The sequence below is a fragment of the Gracilinanus agilis genome, chromosome X, assembly GCF_016433145.1.
Source record: "Gracilinanus agilis isolate LMUSP501 chromosome X, AgileGrace, whole genome shotgun sequence".
NCBI classification, from domain to species: Eukaryota; Metazoa; Chordata; class Mammalia; order Didelphimorphia; family Didelphidae; genus Gracilinanus; species Gracilinanus agilis.
The window spans coordinates 54,935,274-54,955,827 of NC_058136.1; the positions used below are offsets into that span (position 1 = coordinate 54,935,274).

Genomic DNA, 20,554 nt, shown 5'->3' on the forward strand with positions numbered 1-20,554 from the left:
AGAGAGAGAGAGAGAGAGAGAGAGAGAGAGAGAGAAAGAGAGAGAGAGAGAGAGAGAGAGAGAGATACTGATTTGTTCCAAGAGAGCCTCCACATTCACAGCTCTGCTATATATTATTTAAGCAGGAGGCATTGTTTGACAGTATACTTAGGGTAGATGGACCCTCATTGGATCACAGTTCTGATTCCTGATTCTTTGGCTTTTAAATATAGGACTTTTTTGTTTGGTTGCCTTGAGAACAAGGGGCTGAAAATGATCCCTTAGCTAATAATAGATGTAGGAGGTTTCTGGATGTACCCTCAAATGGCACATGATTCTGTGGGGAACAACTCCTATTGCTTTCAATACTGGGCCTGCAGTAAGAAGACTTGAATGGCATTCTGGGTCTACACTTCACAGAATCTTCAAGTTGAAGGGCCCCCGCTAGTCTACTCACCTAGTGCAACTCATACATGAACAAGAATACCATCTGTAACAAACCCAACAAGGGGCCTCTACTTTGAGATCCCTAATAAAGTGGAGCCCACCCCAGGAAGCTGGATTTGCTTTTAAAACGGCTATAAATAGGCTAGAACAGCTAGGTGGCACAGTGGATAGAGTGCCTCAGACTCTCATCTTCCTGAGTTCAAATCTGGCCTCAGACATATATTTACAGCTGTGTGACCCTGGGCAAGTTATTTAATCCTGTTTGCCTCAGTTTCTTGATCGGTCAAATGAGCTGGAGAAGAAAATGGTAAATCACTCCAGTATCTTTGCCAAGAAAAGCCCAAATGGGGTCAGGGAAGAGTCAGAAATGACTGAAAACAACTAAATGTAAACAAATCAAAATCTGCCTCTTGGTGAATTCTATTTTTCTATCTTCTGCTCTGTGGTTCCCCGCAACACACATGATCCCTTTTCTGCATGCCAGTCCTTCAAATCCTAGAAGATCACTACTCTGCCTACTTCCATCTTCTAGTCTTCAGGCTAACCATTGCCATTTCAATCATTTCTCACAGGCCCTGGGTCTGAGGCCATTGAATATCCTGATTGCTCTGTTCTAGACACTCTCTAGCTTTTCAATATCTCCTCCTCCCAACTCGGAGCCTCAGTTTCCTCCTTTTTAAAATGAGGGTGTCGGATCAGATAATTGCTACAGTCTCTTCCAACTCTGGTCTATGCTCGATGTACATATATTTTAGATTATTTATTTGTTACCACATTACTGTAGGGAACTTATACTTAGTGATAAATGTTTATTGGAGAGAATGAAACACCAATTACTTTGAAAATCACTTTCTCATGTATAATCTTAAATCTTTACAAGCAGCCAGAAGCAGGGGTGCCATCTAAACTGCACATGGCATTTGTTTAGGTAAGATGGAATAAGAGATTGCAAGAAGGCCTGCAAAATGCCACGTGACTATCCTACTCAAACAGGCACCCCAATTCTGACCACCCTGCTTCAGGGCTTTGAAGGCCTGGCTGCTGTGCCTACTCTCAGTACAGGTTACATCCCTCTAAAACTCAGGAGATAAATCTCTGAGAATTGTTCATCACCCTGAGACGGGATGGATGGTCCTCTCTGAATCTGGTCAGGTAACTCAATCTGTCACTGGTCCCTAGCTCAAAGCCTTGCTTGCTTGGTTGCACATGATGGATCCTGAATTTGTGCCCCTTAGACAGAATCTTCTGCATTACAATGAGACACCCCAACAGAACATTAATAATGCAATTTACATTAATTTAGCAAGCATATACTAAGCACCTACTATGTGCTGGGTTCCTTGCTAGGCTCTGAGAATACAAAACCAAGAATAAAAGTCTTGTCTTCCATTCTTTTTTAAAAATTGAATTAAAAACTTAAATTAATAGACATTTCTTTTGTCCCCTTCCACTTTGGAGAAATATGCATAGTTGGGGCAGCTAGGTGGTTCAGTGGATAGGATAGAGCACCAGGCCTGGAGATGAGAGGCCCTGAGTTCAAATCTGACCCCAGATACTTCCTAGCTGTGTGCCCCTGGGCAAGTCACTTACCCGCCATTGCCCAGCCCTTACCACTCTTCTGACTTGGAACCAATACTTAAGTTATAGATACTAAGATGGAGGGTAAGGGTTGTTTTTTTTTAAACATTTTTTTAATTTAATAAGTATAATAATGAGTATTTTAAAAATACTTTGACAAGGGCTTTTCAATTTTCCTTTCTAACCCCATATATTTCATACATTTAAAACTGTTATTCAGAGGCTTCACTGGACTGCCAAAAAGGTCTACGACACAAAAAAAGGTGAAGACCCTTGCTATGGGGGCACATTTTTCCTTTGATGCAGGGTTCTTGGTTAGGCCACTTCTCTGGGCAACCCTCAAAGAACAGAAGTCGCATACAAGGTACAGGCCTGCATACAGAGGGAGTTGCCTAATTTGGGAGATCCCTATAACAATGAAATCATAGATCTAAGCTCTATTTTTATCCTATCCCCAGCTAATACTAACATATTCTAAGTGCTTTAAGAGATGTTGGTAGAATCAGAGTAAACACAGCCTTCCTGTTTTGGTAGGTTAAGAGTCCTGCCACTAGCCGGTTCCATCTGTACTGCCTCACCCTGGCTGTCTCCAAAGTAGTCTTCCTTTCCCACTTCTAACCTGGCACCACACTGCATGTTAGCCAGTCTTCCCTCTTTCCTGCCTGCCCCTCAGCTCCCATCATGTTCCCTCATCCAGAACTGAGCTTCTGGGAGACCTCCTTGATTTGACCCCAACTGAGAAGCTCAGCTTCTATCCAAAAGGCATTTAAATGGGAGATTCTGCTTAGGAATTTCATGGAATAGGTCAGTTCTGGCTGGCCCTGGCCCTGGCCCATTAAGGGTTTTATTTGTTTTATTTTATTTATTTAAATTTATTTTTGCATTGTGGGGTTAATTTTGTTCGCAACTTGGCAAAGTCGGATATTTGAATCTGGTAGATTATGGTTCATTTCAAAGTGTCGATTGGGGAAATGAAGGCCACAATCTCCTCGGTGATAGCCCCTGCCCCCAACTAGAGATGGAAAATGCATCCAAAGCCTTTTTTCCTCTTTCTTTGTCTCCTCACCAGTTCTGCTTGCTGCTTGTGACATAAGAATCCTGAGCACTGAGCACCCTCTAGAGGAGATAATGTGGGTGGAAGGCAAAAACTAGGGACTAGGCCTTTTCCCTATAAGGAACAGAATGTGTGTTGGGGGGTATTCCCAACATCCTCCAGTCTCCCAGGTCCTAATAGCACATAATATGATTTTAGTCCTAGGCACCATCCCCATCTCCCCCCAGCCCCCATTAAACCTGTCTGGTTGAATCACTGAATGAGCCAGCTGAGGCCACTATACTCAGTTCTTGGAAGAGAACAACTTTCTTCTCTTTCTTCATTTTTTAAACCTTTATCTTCTGCCTTAGCATTGAAACGAGGTATCCGTTCCAAGAGTAGTAAGGGCTAGGCAATTGGGGTTAAGGGACTTGCCCAGCATCAGGTCATATTTGAACTCAGAACCTCCCATCTCTAGATCTGGCACTATCCACTGAGCCACCTAGCTGCCCCAAGAGTATGACTTTCAATGATCTACCACCACTCCTTTTCACTTAGGGCAGATAACCAAATGGGCTTAGGGGACAACTTCCAATGGGAACCAAATATTTATTCCTGATTTCTCAAAATCCTGTGGAAACACAGAGTATCTGCTAATTCACCAAACAGTGTTCTTGGCTAATAGCTTGTCATTTGCCACATGTAATGACCTCTCTGGGCTTCAGTTCTTCTCAGCTCCATTTCTATGATGCCACAGGAACCCAGAGCCAATGTTAGAGGGAACCAATTTGAGAAAACTTCTCTATGTCCAATCTGTACCACACCCAAAGCCCCTTCTAACAACATCCCTCAGCATTGGCCTGAAGCTTTTGCTTGAAGACTTCTAAGGAGGGAGACACTGCTACATCTCTCTAACTCCAGAGACAGTCCATTCTATTTTGTGAGAGCTTTAGTGGTTAGGAAATTATCATCATCATTATCTGAGATTGAGACTATTGCCTCTTGGCAATGGATCCTAGTTTTACCCTTGGGACCAAGCTGAATGTGTCCAATACCTCTTCACGTTACAGAGGGAAATGTCTTCCTAGAAACGACTGTTATAGAGACAAAAGGAATTGAAAATGCGTATGTGCATGGTTTTTTTCAAAACCACCTCAGTTTCTTCCCATGTAAAATGAGAGGGCTGGACCCAAAGATCTCTACAGTTCCTTCCAGGCCTCAATCTAAAGTTGTGTGTTGAAGCTAATGTTCTAGCCCTGGGCTGGCCAGGGGAGAGCAAGAGGCCAAGGACCCACCTAGTTCTGAACATGGTCTCAGATCAATCACCATAAAATTTTGAAATGCCACATCATACTGTTGACTCCAAATGAATCTGCAGTCCACCAAAGCCCTAAGATGTTGTCAGAGGAGATGTAGGTATCCAGGGCAGCATGGAGTGGTACATAGGATGCTGAACTTGGACTGCTGGACCTAGGTTCAAATCCCACTGAAGACACTTACTACCTGTGTGATCCTGGGCAAGTCACAGCATCTTTGTGACTCAGATTCCTCATCTTCATAATGACACTTCAACTTGATGGACTTTAAGCTCCCTTTAGGCTTGAAATCTCTGATCCTTGGTTTTGTGCTTGGGTCAAACAAAATCAACTTTCCCAATTTAAGACTTTACATTTAACTTTATCAAATCCCACTGTACCCTTTCAAGTCCTCTGTCCTCCAATTAAACACACTCTATTGTTTTAACTAAAGCCCTACTTTACTATAAAAGCTAAAAGGAAAAATCAGTAAATGAGACTCGGTCTGAGAGCTCAGGAAGATACCGAGTAGAAGGGTTAAAGACAAATTGCCACCTTGAAAAATACTTAGATGGCCCAGACTCCTCTGATCTGAAACCCTGCTATATTAAATTAAACTGAAATAGGCATCTAATCCTAGAACTACTAGAAAAAACAAATAGCTATGCACGGATAGCAAATCTAGGAACTTCCTAACGTATTTCAAAATGCAACAGAAACTTTGGAAAGTCAAAGTCTGATCGGAAAGAGCACTGGGCTCCAGACATGTGACTCCGAGCAAGGCTTTTAGCCTCTAAGAGTCAGTCACATGCCATCTGCAAAACAGAAGTTAGGCTTAAACTATTAAACTCCCAGAATTCTGGTGAGGGAAGAGCTCTGTCACCTGCAAAGGGCTGGTATTTGAAAGAGGCCCAAGTATGCTGAACAACAGATGAATCTGGGAAAGTACCTTCATCTGATTTCTGCAAACCTCTAAACTTAAATGGAAGACTCCTCCCTAGGTATGGGGTGTTCCCTTTTTCAGGCAACAGGTATATAGAGAAAGCCAACTAGAAAAACACTGTGATCCTTTTCCTAGGCCACAGGAGTTTTGCTTTGAAAAGACTAGCTTAAATGACTCTACAGAACGATCAGACCCTGGCAAAGCAACACTGAGAACTCTAACAGTGGACAGTCTTCTGTAGATATGATAGGTAGGATGGCATTTCATCTCCCACAAGCTGGCATTGCCAAAGATTCTCCCAAGGAACTGAGGCATTTTGCTACCCCTGATAATAAATGAAAAGAACAATCTTAATTTTAAATAGAGTAAGAGGTTTGATTTTAGCCCATCTGGTTCACTGTTGCCTCATGCTAAGGCCAGGAATGAAGATCTGTTTAGAGTCCCTCCAAGGAAAACTCAAAGCTACGTTACTTCTTTTTTTTTTAAATTTTTTAAACCCTTAACTTCTGTGTATTGGCTCCTAAGTGGAAGAGTGGTAAGGGTGGGCAATGGGGGTCAAGTGACTTGCCCAGGGTCACCCAGCTGGGAAGTGTCTGAGGTCAGATTTGAACCTAGGACCTCCCGTCTCTAGAAAGCTACATTACTTCTACACTTACTTACACTGGGTAGAGTAAAAAATTTCCACAAAAACTACTTTTTAAAAATATTAGAGGTCAATTAATTCTGACAAGACAGCTAACCTACAGGGACCAGGCACTATTAATACCCCAAGTATTTCCCCTGATGTTAACTATCTTTTCTTTCAAATTAGCCACTAAGTCTTTCAGGAAATATTTACACCAGAAACCCTCGAGCTCCCAGGCAACAGCAGAGCAACAGCCCACAAGTCACAAGCCAAAGGCTGGGAAGGCCAAGCTATCCCCAAAGTCAAAGAAATGAAGAAAGAAGAAGCTGGCTAAAAGCTAGATTACCAGAGTCAGATGAGCCTAAAAGGCTCAGAACAATGAAGAAGCCACAGTTGACAGAAAGAGGTAAGCAGGGTCAAGTTCTGTGTTAAATATCAGAGGGGAAATCTGGCAATTCACAGCACTCCATTGTACAGCCAGGCTTATTAGCTGAGTCATCTATTGCTCCTGAGGCCTCTCCGACTTTATAGACTGAAGGCAGATGTGGCAGCTAGGTGGCACTGTAATGGATGGAGCACTCGGCCTTGGAGTCAGGAAGACTTGAGTTCAGATACTTACTAGCAGCTGTGTGACCCTGGGCAAGTTACTTAAACCCTGCTGGCCTCAGTTTCTTGTCTGTAAAATGAGCTGGAGAAGGAAAAGGCAAACCACTTCAGTATCTTTGCCAAGAAAAACCAAACAATAACACTATATGAAGATCTTGTATCAAGTAGTCATTTCAACTATGTACCCTTCCTGTATAATAATGTCCCAGTGTCCAGTTCTGTGTATTCTGGTCCTTGGTAAATAAACTCTACTTACCACAACAAATTCAACTATGGATTAAAGTGATAGTCCGAGAACTATACAGAGAGAAGGGGTCTTCAAGATAACTTAGTCCAATCCCCTCATTTTCAGATAAAGAAAAACTGGAACTGAGTAGGCAAGGGCCTTGCCTCTGGTCATCCAGTTAGTTTAGGAACAAATTTGGCTCTAAGAAGCCAGGTGTTGCAGTCCTAAAGTCAGTGCTCTTTCTGTTAGGCCTGCTATGAGAAACTTGAGTCATTTGAAAACAAAATGACATTTACCAAATGTTGGGGACCAACTTTTAATGATACATTTTTACTTTTTGAGACATCAGCTAACCATCAACAACATGCTTGGGGTTCAGCTGCCCCGATGTTATTTCATTGGTACAGTAGAGCAATATTTACAAAGTCATTCAAATTCAGCAACTGAAACCAAACCAGCTTCATTTTGGAAAGCTCCAATGCCTTAAAAAATGTAAACAGTTCATTTTTACATTGCTGTAGAAAAGAATTTCTAATGAGTGCAGCTTAAATTTTTTTTAAAAGTGAGCTCTCATAGAACCTAGTGACCACGAAATAAGGAATGAAGAGTTCTTTACATAGAAACATTGTGCTCCAGTGTGCAAAAAAAATGCTATTTCTATATACACATACAAAGAAACTCCTAAAATCCACAAGAAGTTGGGCCACAAAACAATTTATCCTCAAATTGAGAAATATATAAAAACATTTACACATAGTTGTTGACCTACTGGAAATCTGTATCACCTTGTCCATGTCACTCCCAGAGTTCAAAGGTACTACCTTTAAGGAAAAAAAAAGAATTCTGTGCAAAAGAGAAGTTTTTTTGGAACTCTAAACCAAAACCATTTTCCTCTCTTTGAAAGGCCAAAAGAGCCTCAGAAGAATTGAGCTATTAAATTCAGGGCATGTAACCAAAAAAAGGCACACACAGGAGATTCAGAGATGAATATATTTCATGCAGAAACCTTTGCATGTTGACAACTATAGAGCAAAACCACAATCATTTAAAAAATGTCAGGCCTGTCATTAGGCAATTCTCTTTCTTGCAGGTATATACATACCCTTTCTATTCTATGGGGTCCGGTCACTAGCTCATTGATGATGCCTCCCAAAATATATGATATCTGAGCAGCTTAAAAACAATGTTAGCCTGCAACACTAGTCCAATGGTTTTAACTTAGGACGCCTACAGAAACTCACTCATCTCTGTTTATTTTTAATTGCTTCCTCACAAGTCAAACTACATATTTCTTTTTGTTAATAAACACTTTGATTGCTCCAGTGAAATCAGCGGACAGAAGAACTTCAGTGTGGTCTGTCTTCAGGGCACCTGAAAGGTATAAAAGAAAATGTGGTAGTGAACAGTAAAGAAACTGAAAACCTTAAGTCTTAAGAGGTACCTCATTCCCCAGCCTTCTCTTCCTTTCCCCTTGTGGCCTGGCATATGCCTTTCTTGACCTTTTCTGGTGTCCTGGACTCCTGAGACCATAGTCTAGGGAAGTCTATGAACCCCTTTTCTCAGAATGTTTTGAGAATGCCTAAAATATAAAGGTCTACAAAGAAAACCAAAGCTAGTGAAATAGAGTTACTGAAATAAAAAAGGAACAATGTGGCAGATCCTCTGAAGTCTACCCATGGACCCCAAGCTAAAAATCCCCTAATAGCCTATTCAGGCTGGGATCACCTTTACTGAGCTTTATGTTAGTCGGTTTTCAAAAAATTGCTGAGACAAGTTGGATCTTGCCACAGTAACCAGTTTCTAAAACAAAATTTAGAGCCCAGAATAAGACAAAGGTCATTGGCCTTTTATAGAGACTTGTTTGAAAGGGCACTTGCTTTTCTTGAAATTAGGAATGCCTTAGAAAATCTAGGCTATTAATACATGTACACATACATGCATAATCTAGAACTCCTTCTGTGTGTGTGTATCTATCTATGTATCTATGTATCTATCTTATCTATCTTATCTATCTGTCTGTCTCTCCCTCCCTCTCTCTGTGTCTCCCCATCCCCACTGCTCCTCTTAGATCAGTGGTTCCCAAACTTTTTTGGCCTCCCGCCCTCTTTCCAGAAAAAATATTACTTAGCCCCCTGGAAATTAATTTTTTTTTAAATTTTAATAGCAATTAATAGGAAAGATAAATGCACGTGTGGCCATCACTGCCCCCCTGGATCGCTGCAGCACCCACCAGGGGGCGGTGGCTCCCACTTTGGGAATCACTGCCTTAAGAGTATGTACTCTAGAATCTGCTAGAGCCAACCACAGTTCAGTGTTTCAAAAAATGGCAGGAAGCTAGAGGATTTCTCAGCCCTGAGAGACACTGGGGTGGCACGGTTGGGTCTCACAGCCAAATTTAACTTTAGCTTCTGGGTTCTACTTGTCTATACTGAAAGTGGAGGGACTATCCAATGCAGGACACCATGAGGGACAATGAAGTGACTGCAATGCAGCCAGGTGGTATATCTGCTCACACATCAGTTTGTCTGCACATTGGCTCACAGACTCAAGAATGCTTACAATTCATGGAGGGAGACCAATCATTCATGAAGAAGCTGACTTATTCCAGTGGATTGAATAGGACACAAGTGAGCCCTTTTTGGTCAGCTCTATCACAGACATGACCTAAGCCATCTGAAAATGTCCTTTCCCTTTCTTTTGGCCATGGATCTCTGGAATGAAGGGCAATGGCAGCAAAGATCTTTGGGAGATATGAAAAGGGAAAGAAGGAAAAAGGAAGAGCAAGGATCCAACAAACTAAAGCCACACTGAAGTTTCACTTTTCCTTCTAGAATGTGGACTGCCAAGAGTAGAAAGGAAAGAAGGAAATCAGATGGAACCTTTCATGCTATCATACCTAGGGGATCAGTCAATTGCCTCTAGTTGGCTGCCAAGGACCAAAAAAGAAAATCCAGTAATCTTAGAAAAGTTCAACCTCTTTTAAAGAGACCAGAACATTCCTAGTACCTTGGGAAGTACTGAATGTAGAGTCAGGCCTCAGGCTGAATCCTGGCTCTGCCACTTACTACTTTCTCAGGGAATTGTAATCTCAGGTTCAAGTAAAGATTTTGGGTCAGTCTATGAACATGGATGGGAAAAGAAATTATGTATTTATTTTCACTAAACTCTAACTTAAATGTAGCATTTCCTTCAATTAGGAATGTAGGCAACGAACTGGATTCTGAGCAAGGGTAGGTAAGTGCACATGCTCCTGCACCAGTCTGACTACCCAAGGTTTGAGATACACAAAAATGAGAAGGAGCCCTGGAGATGAGGTCATCTCCAAGGTCCTTCCAAACTTTCCACTGAATGATTTAATGAATATAGAATATCAAGAAAAGTTGGCCAGCTCAGATAACGAACAGTGGACATTAGGGGGCTTTCTCCATACTCTATTAACAAATATAAAGGCTCTTCCCTGATTCATACCAAAGAAAACCATGGCACGTAAAAATGCATAGGAGATGAAAATGAATGATGACTACTTGAGATCAGCTGAGATGGAATCAGGGAAGAAATGAAGTTGAGAGTGTTTATCTAAATATGAATCAAGGAAAACCTCAAGAATTAATTCTATTAATCTGAAGTGATTGATCATACTGACAGAGGCTAAGCTGATAGTGACTTCTGCTAGAGTGCAATTACTGACAATGGAGATAACACTGGAAAGGAAAGTTGAAAATTCTCAGGAAACAAGAAATCTATAAATTACTGAATGAGGATAGAATTCAACAGGTATTAAGCACCTATGTATAAAAACACTGTGCTAAGACTACAAAGATTTTGAAAATGAAACTGTCCCTGCCCTCGAGAAGTTCAAATTTTAGTAGGGAGAGAGGAAAATACAGTAAGCAAATAAATACCAGGCTACCTGAGAGAGAGAACACTAACAACTAGGAGTAGAGAGTAGGCAAGACTTCAGGCGGAATGAGCAGCTGAACTGAGCCTAGAATTCTAAGAAAAAGAGATAAGGTTTGAAAGTATATTTTAGGCATGGGGCATACATAGCTTATGCAAAACCATGGAGGCGAGAGACAAAGGCCCAACAAGTCTCCTCTCTCTCAGAGAAAAGAACCTTCACTAGATGCTACCCTTGAGAGATAGTCAGATATCTCCCTTTTGCAGCTCAGCTCCTAGAAGAAACTATCTGAGCTCCCAGTCTTCACTCACACACACCCCTCAACTCCTTGTAGTCTGGCTTCCAACTCGGCCATTCACCTGAACTGTCTTCCCCAAGTTCCTGATAATCTCTGAATTACCAAATGGAGCAGTCTTTACTCAGTCCTTCCCCCTAGACTTCTGTGTGGTGTTTAACCCTGCTGAATACCTGCAATCATTGGTTCATTGTTTTGTCCTCTTTTCTTTTATTCCCAAATTTCTGTAATTTATAAGTTAGTTATGTTTACAAGAGCTTTCGGGGAGACCAGTCTCCCTCATGCTCTTCAGGGGGGAATGTGATATTGGAAATTTGTGTGTCCTTGAACTAATTTTGAGGTCCCTGATCTAAACTTCCTGTGGACATTTAGGACTCTTTCAAAACTACATTAATTTTATTTCTTACACTTCCCACTGTCCTCCCAGCCTTTCTCGTCTTTTTTGGACACTTCTCTCTCCTGATTCTCCTCTTACCTATCTGGTTTTTCCTTGTCAGTCTCCTTGGCTGAACTGTCCTTTGTGCTCTAACCACCACCCTCAATGTAGGGATACACTTCAAGATTCTGTCTTGGGCCCTCCTCTCTATACTCCCTTCCCACCAATCCCATGGGCAATTCTACCTCAACATGTTCAAAAAGAAAATGATCTTCCCTTTCAAATCCACTGTTCTTTCAAACTTGCCAATTTGAGTGAAGGGTACCACAATCCTTTCAATCAGCCATGTTTGCTGACTCTGAGTCACCCAGGACTCTACCCACTTATTAACCCATATCCAATCACTTGCCAAATCTTGTCAATGATATCTTCAAAACATCACTGAAAAATAATCCCTTTCTTTTCACTCAGTCACCTCCTCTTGGGTTCTCAACTATTCTAGCCTGGACTACACCAATACCCTAATTCCTGGTCTCCCTATCTCTAGTCTCATCCCCTTTCCAAACCATCCCACTTGGAGCTGCCCAATGGGTCTTGCTAAAGCACAGATTGAGAATGTTACTCTCCTGCTCAAGAAGCTCCAGTAGTTCCCTATGGCCTGCAGGATAAAGGACAGGCTCTCTGAAATTGAAAGCTTTTTCCAATCTAGCTCTCCCTTACATATTCTAGGTTCTGGGTTAGGCATCTCTAAGCTTCTGGACCTTTGCCAAGGTTAGCCCCCATTCTTCAGATTCTCCCTTCATAGCCAAGCTCAAGAATGGACCTCCTAATAAGAGGCCCTCCCAATAGCCCAGTTTTTAGTGTTTTCCCCACTGCCTCTCAAGGTTATTTTGTATTCACTCTGTACTATATTAGTGTGTAATTAGAATCTTTTACCCTATGTGCTGACGTAGGGAGGCTATAAATTTTGTATAGCCCCGCCTCTCACGCTCTCTTGATCTGATCGGTTTGGTAGAGGTGGCATTAGGTGAGTGTCAGGAGAACTTACCCACATGGTTTTAATTTTGTTAGATAATTAGGGTTTTTTTACTTCTATTTTCCTTTTATTCCTTCTACTTTAAGTGATTATTACTAAACTTTATAAAATATAATTCTTGGAGTGTTGGATATTAATTTAAATCCTACATTAGTAATTATATTACAGGTATTATTATTGTTTTGACTCTGACAATCTATGTACCTATTCTTTCTCCTAAGGAAAAGTAAATCCTTCAAGACAGATTCTGTTTTCTTTTTGTCTTTGGACCCTGAGCCCCTGGCCCAGGGTCTGGCAAAGACTAAATGCTTAAATGATGCTTCCTGAATTGAATTAAAAGTGGATTTCTGAGAAATGTAAATCTGAGAGGATGGAGACATGCTAAGGAAGTATTTAGGGCTTGGTGAATTCACAGCAAACCTTTCAGGATATGGGAAAAAATTCAACAAGCAGAGGACATATTCTTTATCAACATCCAGCTCTACTCTGGTCTACCCTTAGCTAGATGGGGTGATTAAATAGGGAAGGAAACCAACTTCTCAGGACAAATTCAATAGAAGCACCTACCGGAAGGTATGGTGTCTGATACTTGCGAATCACTGTCTTTATCAGTAGCTTCGGCCTTCTCAGTTGTCCCTTCCAAAGATAACATCAAACTTGGGTTTGGAGCAAAGATTGCTGATGTAACAACAGCATTATGTGCTAGAGGAAAGAAATGCATTTCAGAAACACTTTGAAACAACAGATGTTATGGTTTTTGTATAACATACAACATTTTTGCTAAAGCATCCTTCAAAATTAGCATCAGGATGAATTCTAAAAAGTATGCCATAAAAATTCTCAAAAGTAACTCCTGAAAAATTGCAGATATTCTAATGCTCTCAAATTTTAATGAACTCAAACATTTTTGTCTTTTGTCTTTCCACTTTAATATTTCTTTTTTTTTTAACTCTCGCATTCCATCTTAGAATCAATACAGTATATTGGTTCCAAGGCAGAAGAGTGGTAAAGGCTAGGCAATGAGTGTTAAGTGACTTGCCCAAGGTCACATAGCTAGGAAGTGTCTGAGGCCAAATTTGAACGTGGGACCTCTTGTTTCTAGGCCAGGCTCACTTTGATATTTCAAACTGAGACTGATACAACAAAGTCTAAATACATTGACTTATAATCTGAAATAACATTAGGGGAACTCAAAACTAAGACCTACTAGAATTCAGCTTAGTGTTCTCTTAGAAAACACAGAAGCAGGATTTTACCTTTAATTCCTTCCCAGAAATCATTGCGATCTCTTCTGACTGAAGTAAACTTGCTTAGATCATGGTATGTACTCCAAATATAAACATACTTATCTTCTGAGCCACTAACAATGTATGTAAAATCATGGCTAAATAAAAAAAAATGAACAAACATTTAGTATCTAGCAATAGGACTTTTTAAAGACAGAACTGGAAAAGGAAGAAATACAGGCTGTCCCCAAAGTCTTAGTGCTTGACTTTGGGGACATCCAGTCTGATTCTAAAGTTTTCCTTTGGCCAGATGTTATGAGGAAGTGCCTTTATTTTCAGAGAAACCACCTTTACTATAAACAGGCCCAGACTTGGGATTTTATCCAAATAGGCAAATCTTGGTATGGAAACTTCCTTCACCATGTAGGGAGTGGCAATTTTTCTCATTTATAGTCTTCAAGAATTATCAGAAACTCTGAAAGAGTCTAAATGACTTGTCCATGGTCATGCTGCTAATATATATTTATAGGGCCATAGCTAGTATAGAAGACTTGAACACAAGTCTTACTGACTCAAAGATTGGCCTTCCATCTTTATGGCATTTTATAGATTTAGAGCCTGAAGGGAGCTCTAGGTCACTGAGTCCAACCTACTTCCCCCACTTTGCAGATGAGGGAATTGAGGCACAGAGAGGACAAATGACTTGCCTAGGGTCACATAGCTACTAGGTATATGTGAATATAATATAATAATATAATAGGTATATATATTAAGGCATATGTGAACCTAGGTCCTCCTGACTACAACTCTGGGGAGTTAGCCCCTACGCCATATTGTCTCTCCCCTGGCCTACCTTGTCTGAAGGGTGAACTCCAACAGACACATTGTACCTGGAGTTATGTTGTTAATAAGGCCTGATGCCACTTTCAGCCTCAGGTTTTTCAGATTAAGAAACATCATTTCTATCTGAATAAGCATCACTCAGGGAAGTGGGCACTCTCTAGGTGCACATCATCTTCCTCTTATAGAGGAGGAACCTGAAGCTGAGTCAGTCATATACTCAGTCCTACATAGTCAGTCATACAGCTGAAGTGTTTCAGGATGCAAAGCAACCAAGGCCTCCACTGAGAGGAAGTCCCTTCTGTTTATCAGAGCTCATCCAATCCACAGCCAAAGCATGGGCAGTTTGGTGCCCATAGGCCCAATGACTGGCCTGAGGCTGTGCAGAGAAGTTGTGCAGAACTAAAAGGCACATTTCTGGGGGCCATCTGCTTTCAAGTCTGTAGGCCTTTTCTCACCAATAGGCTTCATGTACACACATCAAGTGCAGAGCCTGAGCTTGTAGGAAAGAACATGGATTGGTTCCTCAATACTTTCAAGAGCAATCAGTATAATTTAGGGCAAAGCCAACCTTTTCTGGACCTCAGTTTGCACTCTCTGTAAAATGGGGATAGTTCTTTGCCTACCTACCATTGGATGTGGGGAGGATAGAATGAGGACAATGATGTGAAAATGTTTAGAAACATCAAAAATACCTTATGTCTAAGAGAGAGGGGATGATCTGGCCCCTTCTAGGTATTTCCCATCACCAGTTTACCTGAAACTTGCTTTGATTTGGCTGCTGCTGTTGACATAACCTTTGTATTTCATAGACAATGACAAATCTCTAAGGTCATATAGTCTAATTCGGGAGTCATTTGAGGTCACCAGTATCTAAAAAACATATTAAAATAAAAGTTAGATTAAAATATTAACAGGGGGCAGGGAGGGCAGGGTAGGGGAGATGATAACCAAAGAATAGAAGCCCAACTGAATACCTGCATCCCATTCTTCAACAGAAGAAAAGGAAGAGACTTTCTACTAAAGCCTTTGATAGAATGGCCAAGACTGTGTTCACACATTCAGAACACAAGAATACAATACCTTATTTTCTCCAGGTAAAGGTTCAATGCCAGTAATTTTTCTTCCAACTCTGTTGCGTCCTCTGGTAGATCGTACATGTATTTGCGTATGGTATTTCAAATGCTAAAGAGAGATTTTGAGTATCTCTGTTAATTTCAACCAATTTTTAACATAAAAGCCAGAATATTTTAATTTCCCACAACACCAGCAAAGCACTGACCTCAGTGTCATAGAAGATACAACGGCCATCGTACGTGCCAATGACCGCATATTTGCCATTCTGACAGAAATTGGCAGCCGTGATCAGCTTGGTTTGACCATCTACCTCATTCCACAATGCCACTTTTTTGTCAGGAATATTCCACAGTCGGAGTTTTCCATCCAAGGATCCACTTAGAAAATAACGGTCATCCTAAAGAAGAAACAAACTTTTTTCTTCAGCAAGTACCCAACTTAGACAAATATTCTCTCTAATTGAGTGAGAAGTAGTGTAGAGCAAATGGAAAGACTCAGAAAAAGAAGATCTGAGCTATCTGACTATGGGCAACTGATCTAGCTTCTCTGAGCCTCAGTTTTCCCTAGGTGTCAATTATGAAACAGGCTGCCCACTTCTGGCCAGAGAGGTGATAGCCTCATCATACAGATGGAGATATATTTTTCTTTGGCCAGAGTAATGGGTGAATTTGTTTTGTATGATTACACGTGCTTGTAATGAGGAGTTTGTTTTTTGTGCTTTCAAAACTGGGGCTGAGGGAGGTGGGAGGGAGAGAAGGCAGATGAGCTGATTAAAAAACATAATGAAAATGAAGATGGTTGGATTTAATGATCTTTTAAAATCCCTTCTGGCTCTAAATCTATGATCCTATGATAATCTTTGGTAGGGGAAAAAATAAAGCTTAAACAACCGGACCAACAAAAAGGGAACCATACATTTTATTGTACATACACTTTGTTGAAGACTTACTTGCTCATAAAACTCATCTCAAAGAGGGAAGTTCATTTTATTAATCATCAAAAATAGAAGGGACCTAATGGATCAGGCCCAACTATGTCAATTTACAGGTAAGGATGGTTTGAATGCAGGCCTTTGGATTTCAATTCCAATGTTCTTTAGACTACAGACCAAGTTCTGTTCTACCCATAGAAGAGTTTATAGTAAAACTTGCCTACCATAGTCTTGAGATTTTCTATCTTGAAAAATAAGATGATTGTAAATTCCCTTAGCTAGCTCCGACAATTCTTGTAGATACCTGGTTCACTTTAATGGACAAAGGAACTTAAGAAAATGTCAACTAGAACCCAACTCGTCTCCACTTGACCCAAATTTCCTGAATGAGTCATATTTTTATAAATTTGATTCAGTTCCCAAATACTTGAGAAATGAGGTCTTTATCATAGAAACTTGCTGTAATTTTTTTTCTCAGTTTACTTAATATATTTATATCTCCCTTTGTATCTACATCATTTATCCTTTTGGACATGATCTTGGCATACGGTGTGAAACGTTAGTCTATGCCTCATTTCTTCACAACTGCTTTCTAATTTTCCCAGCAATTTTTGTCAAGAATTGAGTTTTTACCCTAAAAATCTTGCTTCTTTAGGTTTATCAAACACTAAACTGCTGTGGTCATTTATGATGTATTATGCACTTAATCTATTCTACTGATCAATCACTTTATTTCTTAGCTAGTACCAGATGGTTTTCGTCATTACCACTTTGTAATATAGTCTAAAGATCAGGTCCTGCTAAACCAACTTTTTTTTCCCCATTGATTCTCCTGATATTCTTGACCTTTTGCTCTTCCAGTTGAATTTTGTTATAAGTTTTTCTAGCTCTATAACAATTTTTGGGCTGTTTGATTGGTATGGTACTAAAATACATAAATTAACTTGTCATTTTTGTTATATTGTCTCAGCCTACCCATGATCAATTATGATTTTTCCAATTGTTTAGATCTGTATCTGTGTGGAGAGTGATTTGTAACTGTATTCATATAATCCTTGGGTTTGTCTTGACAGGTAAACTCCTAAGTATTTCCTATTGTTTGCAGTGATTTTAAATAGAATGTCTCTTGCCATCTTTTCCTGCTATATTTTGTTGGTAATATGTAGAAATGCTGATATTTTCTGTGGGAAGGCCTTGCTCTTCTTTATCCCCTTCCTCCTCCTCCCCTGCCATCAAACTTGGCCCCATATCTTTCTCCTATAACTCATATAATAGAAAGGTGAAGTATTTTGTTGCGTTACATTTATGGACTACTTTTAGGTTAACTGTGCTCAAAAAAGCAAATAAAGCAGAAAAAAATCTTATACTCCCATCCTTAAGAGAGGGCAGACCCTTGTCCATCCCTATCCTGTTGCTTTTCACTTGAGAAGTCCTTTTTTCATGTTAGTGCCTTCGACAATTCTGTTCCTTCTTTCCAGAGCAGAGAATAAGGTAAACCCACACTTACTCTTGGGTGAAATGCAATAGCGGTGACAAAATCTATATGTTGAAAACAGCAGAGGCATTCTCTTCTGGAAATGTGCCATAACCTGACGGTTTTATCCATGGAAGAAGAAAGCAAGAAGTAGTTCTGTGGAGAGAACCCAGTAGTTGATTTAGTGCTCTGATGATCAATTACACACCTAATAAAAGGTACTTTGAGGTGCTATCAACAAAAGATTATGGGTGTATAGAAAGTGAAATGAGGGCAGGGTTCTTCTGGCACATATTCTGGGGTTACCAGGACAGAGTATATGAATGCCTGTCTAAAAACAGAAGCAAGGTTTCTAGCTCCCTTGTACCTTCTATTTTTCTTAAGAGTGACTTTTCAAAAAATCAAGAGTTATGATTTTTTCCTCTAATTTGACCCATCAACTAAGTGGTCACCAAAAGACCCTCTCTCTCTCAGTAACGAGAGGACTTTTTGACCTGGACCATATTGTGGTAGAGGAAAATCCCAGTGAGGAAACCTGCGCTATCAATGCAGGTCAGAACCTCTGCTGCAGCTGCCCGTCTTGTGGAGTTGCCAGGGGCCCTAGGGAGAGGTAGATAAAGTGACTTGCCCAGGATCACACAGCCAGGATGGGTAGGTGGGACTTGAGGCCTGGACTTATGATTCCAAGGCCAGCCAGCCTCCATTCACTGTGCCATGCTGCCTCTCAAAGGTAACAAATATGGATTCTTATAAATATAATGAATGCCTACAGATAAACAGGTCATTAATTCACATGGATTTGGTAGAACAGCAATCATCTTATGATCTTGCTTGAATCTATCATCAAATTCCAGACCTCATTTTTCCAATTTAGTAAACATTTTCAAAAAAGCCTAGCATAGCATTGATGCACTGGTTGACTGATAGAGGAACGGCATTTAAAAATGTGTGTGGAATAAGCAAACTGAAAAATAACAGATTAGCATTGTTGAGTTTTCAACCCTTTCCATTCTGTGGCACTCCTGGAAATTTACTGACAAAAAATGATGCTCAGATTAGGAGACATCAACAGTTTCTGAATCTGGAGTCTAGGGAGGGAGGGAAGATGTATACACCTCCCAAGCAGAAACAAGTCCAGGAGAAGTGATGGGTAGGAATTACCTGGAGCAATGGTGCCAGCTTGTCATGAGACCCACCAGCATGGGTCTTAGTCATAAACTACTGTATGTGGACAATGAGCTAGAAAATAGCCAGGTACTTTAACTATATCCATGATAGGATTTGCTACCTCAGCTGAAATTTCTCAATTAAGAACCTGTCAGTTTTTACTCTTGAATTTCTCAACAGACTTTGCAACTTGAAGGAAACCAAAAAACCAGACAGGTGATAAGAAATCTGTGAACAAATGCCAAGTACATTCTTCATGCCTCAAGCCCAGAGCATACCTCCATTAAATCATAATATTAGTAGTCAAAATAATCCTTGAAATCCTGAAATCACAGTTATAGAGCTCTCATTCGGTCCACTAATTTGTGCACTGGAACAAGAGGTGTCAAGAACCAGGGAAAACCTGATGCAATGGCAGGATCCTCGCTGCCTTCCCTCCCGAGTTCAATGTGTACCTGTACCTGAATAAGAATCCTCTTTGGGACAGCTAGATGGTTTAGTGGACAGAGGGCCAGGCCAAAAGATTGGAGGTCTTGGGTTCAAATCTGGCCTCAGACACTTCTTAGTTGTGTGTCCCTGGGGAAGTCATTTCATCTCCATTGCTTAGCACTAAAGTGCTCTTCAGCCTTGGAATCAATACACAGTATTGATTCTAAGATGGAAGTTAAGGTTTTTTTTTAAAGAATCCTCTCAGTAGACTATGCAAAGGCTCATCTAGCCTTGACTTGAAGACCTTCAGTGAAGGGGAGCCCTCTCCCTGGCTTCTGCTATCATATCTATAGATAGGTCTCTCTATAACCTTCACCCAGGGGGCAGCTGGGTAGCTCAGTGGATTGAGAGCCAGGCCTAGAGACAGGAGGTCCTAGGTTCTAATCCGGCCTCAGACACTTCCCAGCTGTGTGGCCCTGGGCAAGTCACTTGACCCCCATTGCCTACCCTTACCAATCTTCCACCTATAAGTTAATACACAGAAGTTAAGGGTTTAAAAAAAATTAAAAAAAAAAAAAAACATATAACCTTCACCCAGTGCTCTTTGTTCTTCCCTCCCTTCAAATATGTGAGGATTAAGTCAGGTAGGCGTCTAAGCCTGCTCTTAAGCACCTCCAACAGCCCAGTTACTTCTACCAGTCTTCATATAATATTATCTCATCCAGCTGGCCCTTCAGCTCTTGAGCCAGGCTGATGGAACCTGAAATACAACACTCTAGGTTTCAGGAACCATGCTCCCAGGCTTTAGGGGAATCGATCCATTAATTCATGGAACAGTTGTTCTGGGACCAAGCTTTTCTGACAGGTGAGGTCAGTAAATGCACTTTGGCTACTCTTTCTAGCCAGCTCTAAATCAGAACAGATTGTACATGCCACCAATACTCCATCCTCAGACCATCTTGTCACCTATCCTGTCCGCTTGCCCTGGGCATAGTAACCATATCAACAGTACCATTGTTCCCAGAAAGAGTGTCTATCAATTGGCCTTAGGATCAATGACTCTCTAGACTACA

The 20,554-nt window shown here is 40.7% G+C and overlaps 1 protein-coding gene across 1 annotated transcript in view; it reads right to left on the minus strand.

Annotated features, from left to right (window-relative positions):
• Positions 1 to 7,712: 7,712 nt before the first annotated feature.
• WDR44 (WD repeat domain 44) overlaps positions 7,713 to 20,554 on the minus strand; it is a 58,014-nt gene continuing 45,172 nt past the window's right edge. The window contains exons 13-19 of the mRNA XM_044682839.1: positions 17,919 to 18,041; positions 15,686 to 15,877; positions 15,487 to 15,588; positions 15,161 to 15,276; positions 13,594 to 13,721; positions 12,905 to 13,039; positions 7,713 to 8,103 (exon numbers count right to left, since the gene is read on the minus strand). Of these exons, the coding sequence (XP_044538774.1) occupies positions 8,009 to 8,103; positions 12,905 to 13,039; positions 13,594 to 13,721; positions 15,161 to 15,276; positions 15,487 to 15,588; positions 15,686 to 15,877; positions 17,919 to 18,041 (891 nt within the window). The 3' untranslated portion in view covers positions 7,713 to 8,008. The remainder of the gene's footprint in view (positions 8,104 to 12,904; positions 13,040 to 13,593; positions 13,722 to 15,160; positions 15,277 to 15,486; positions 15,589 to 15,685; positions 15,878 to 17,918; positions 18,042 to 20,554) is intronic.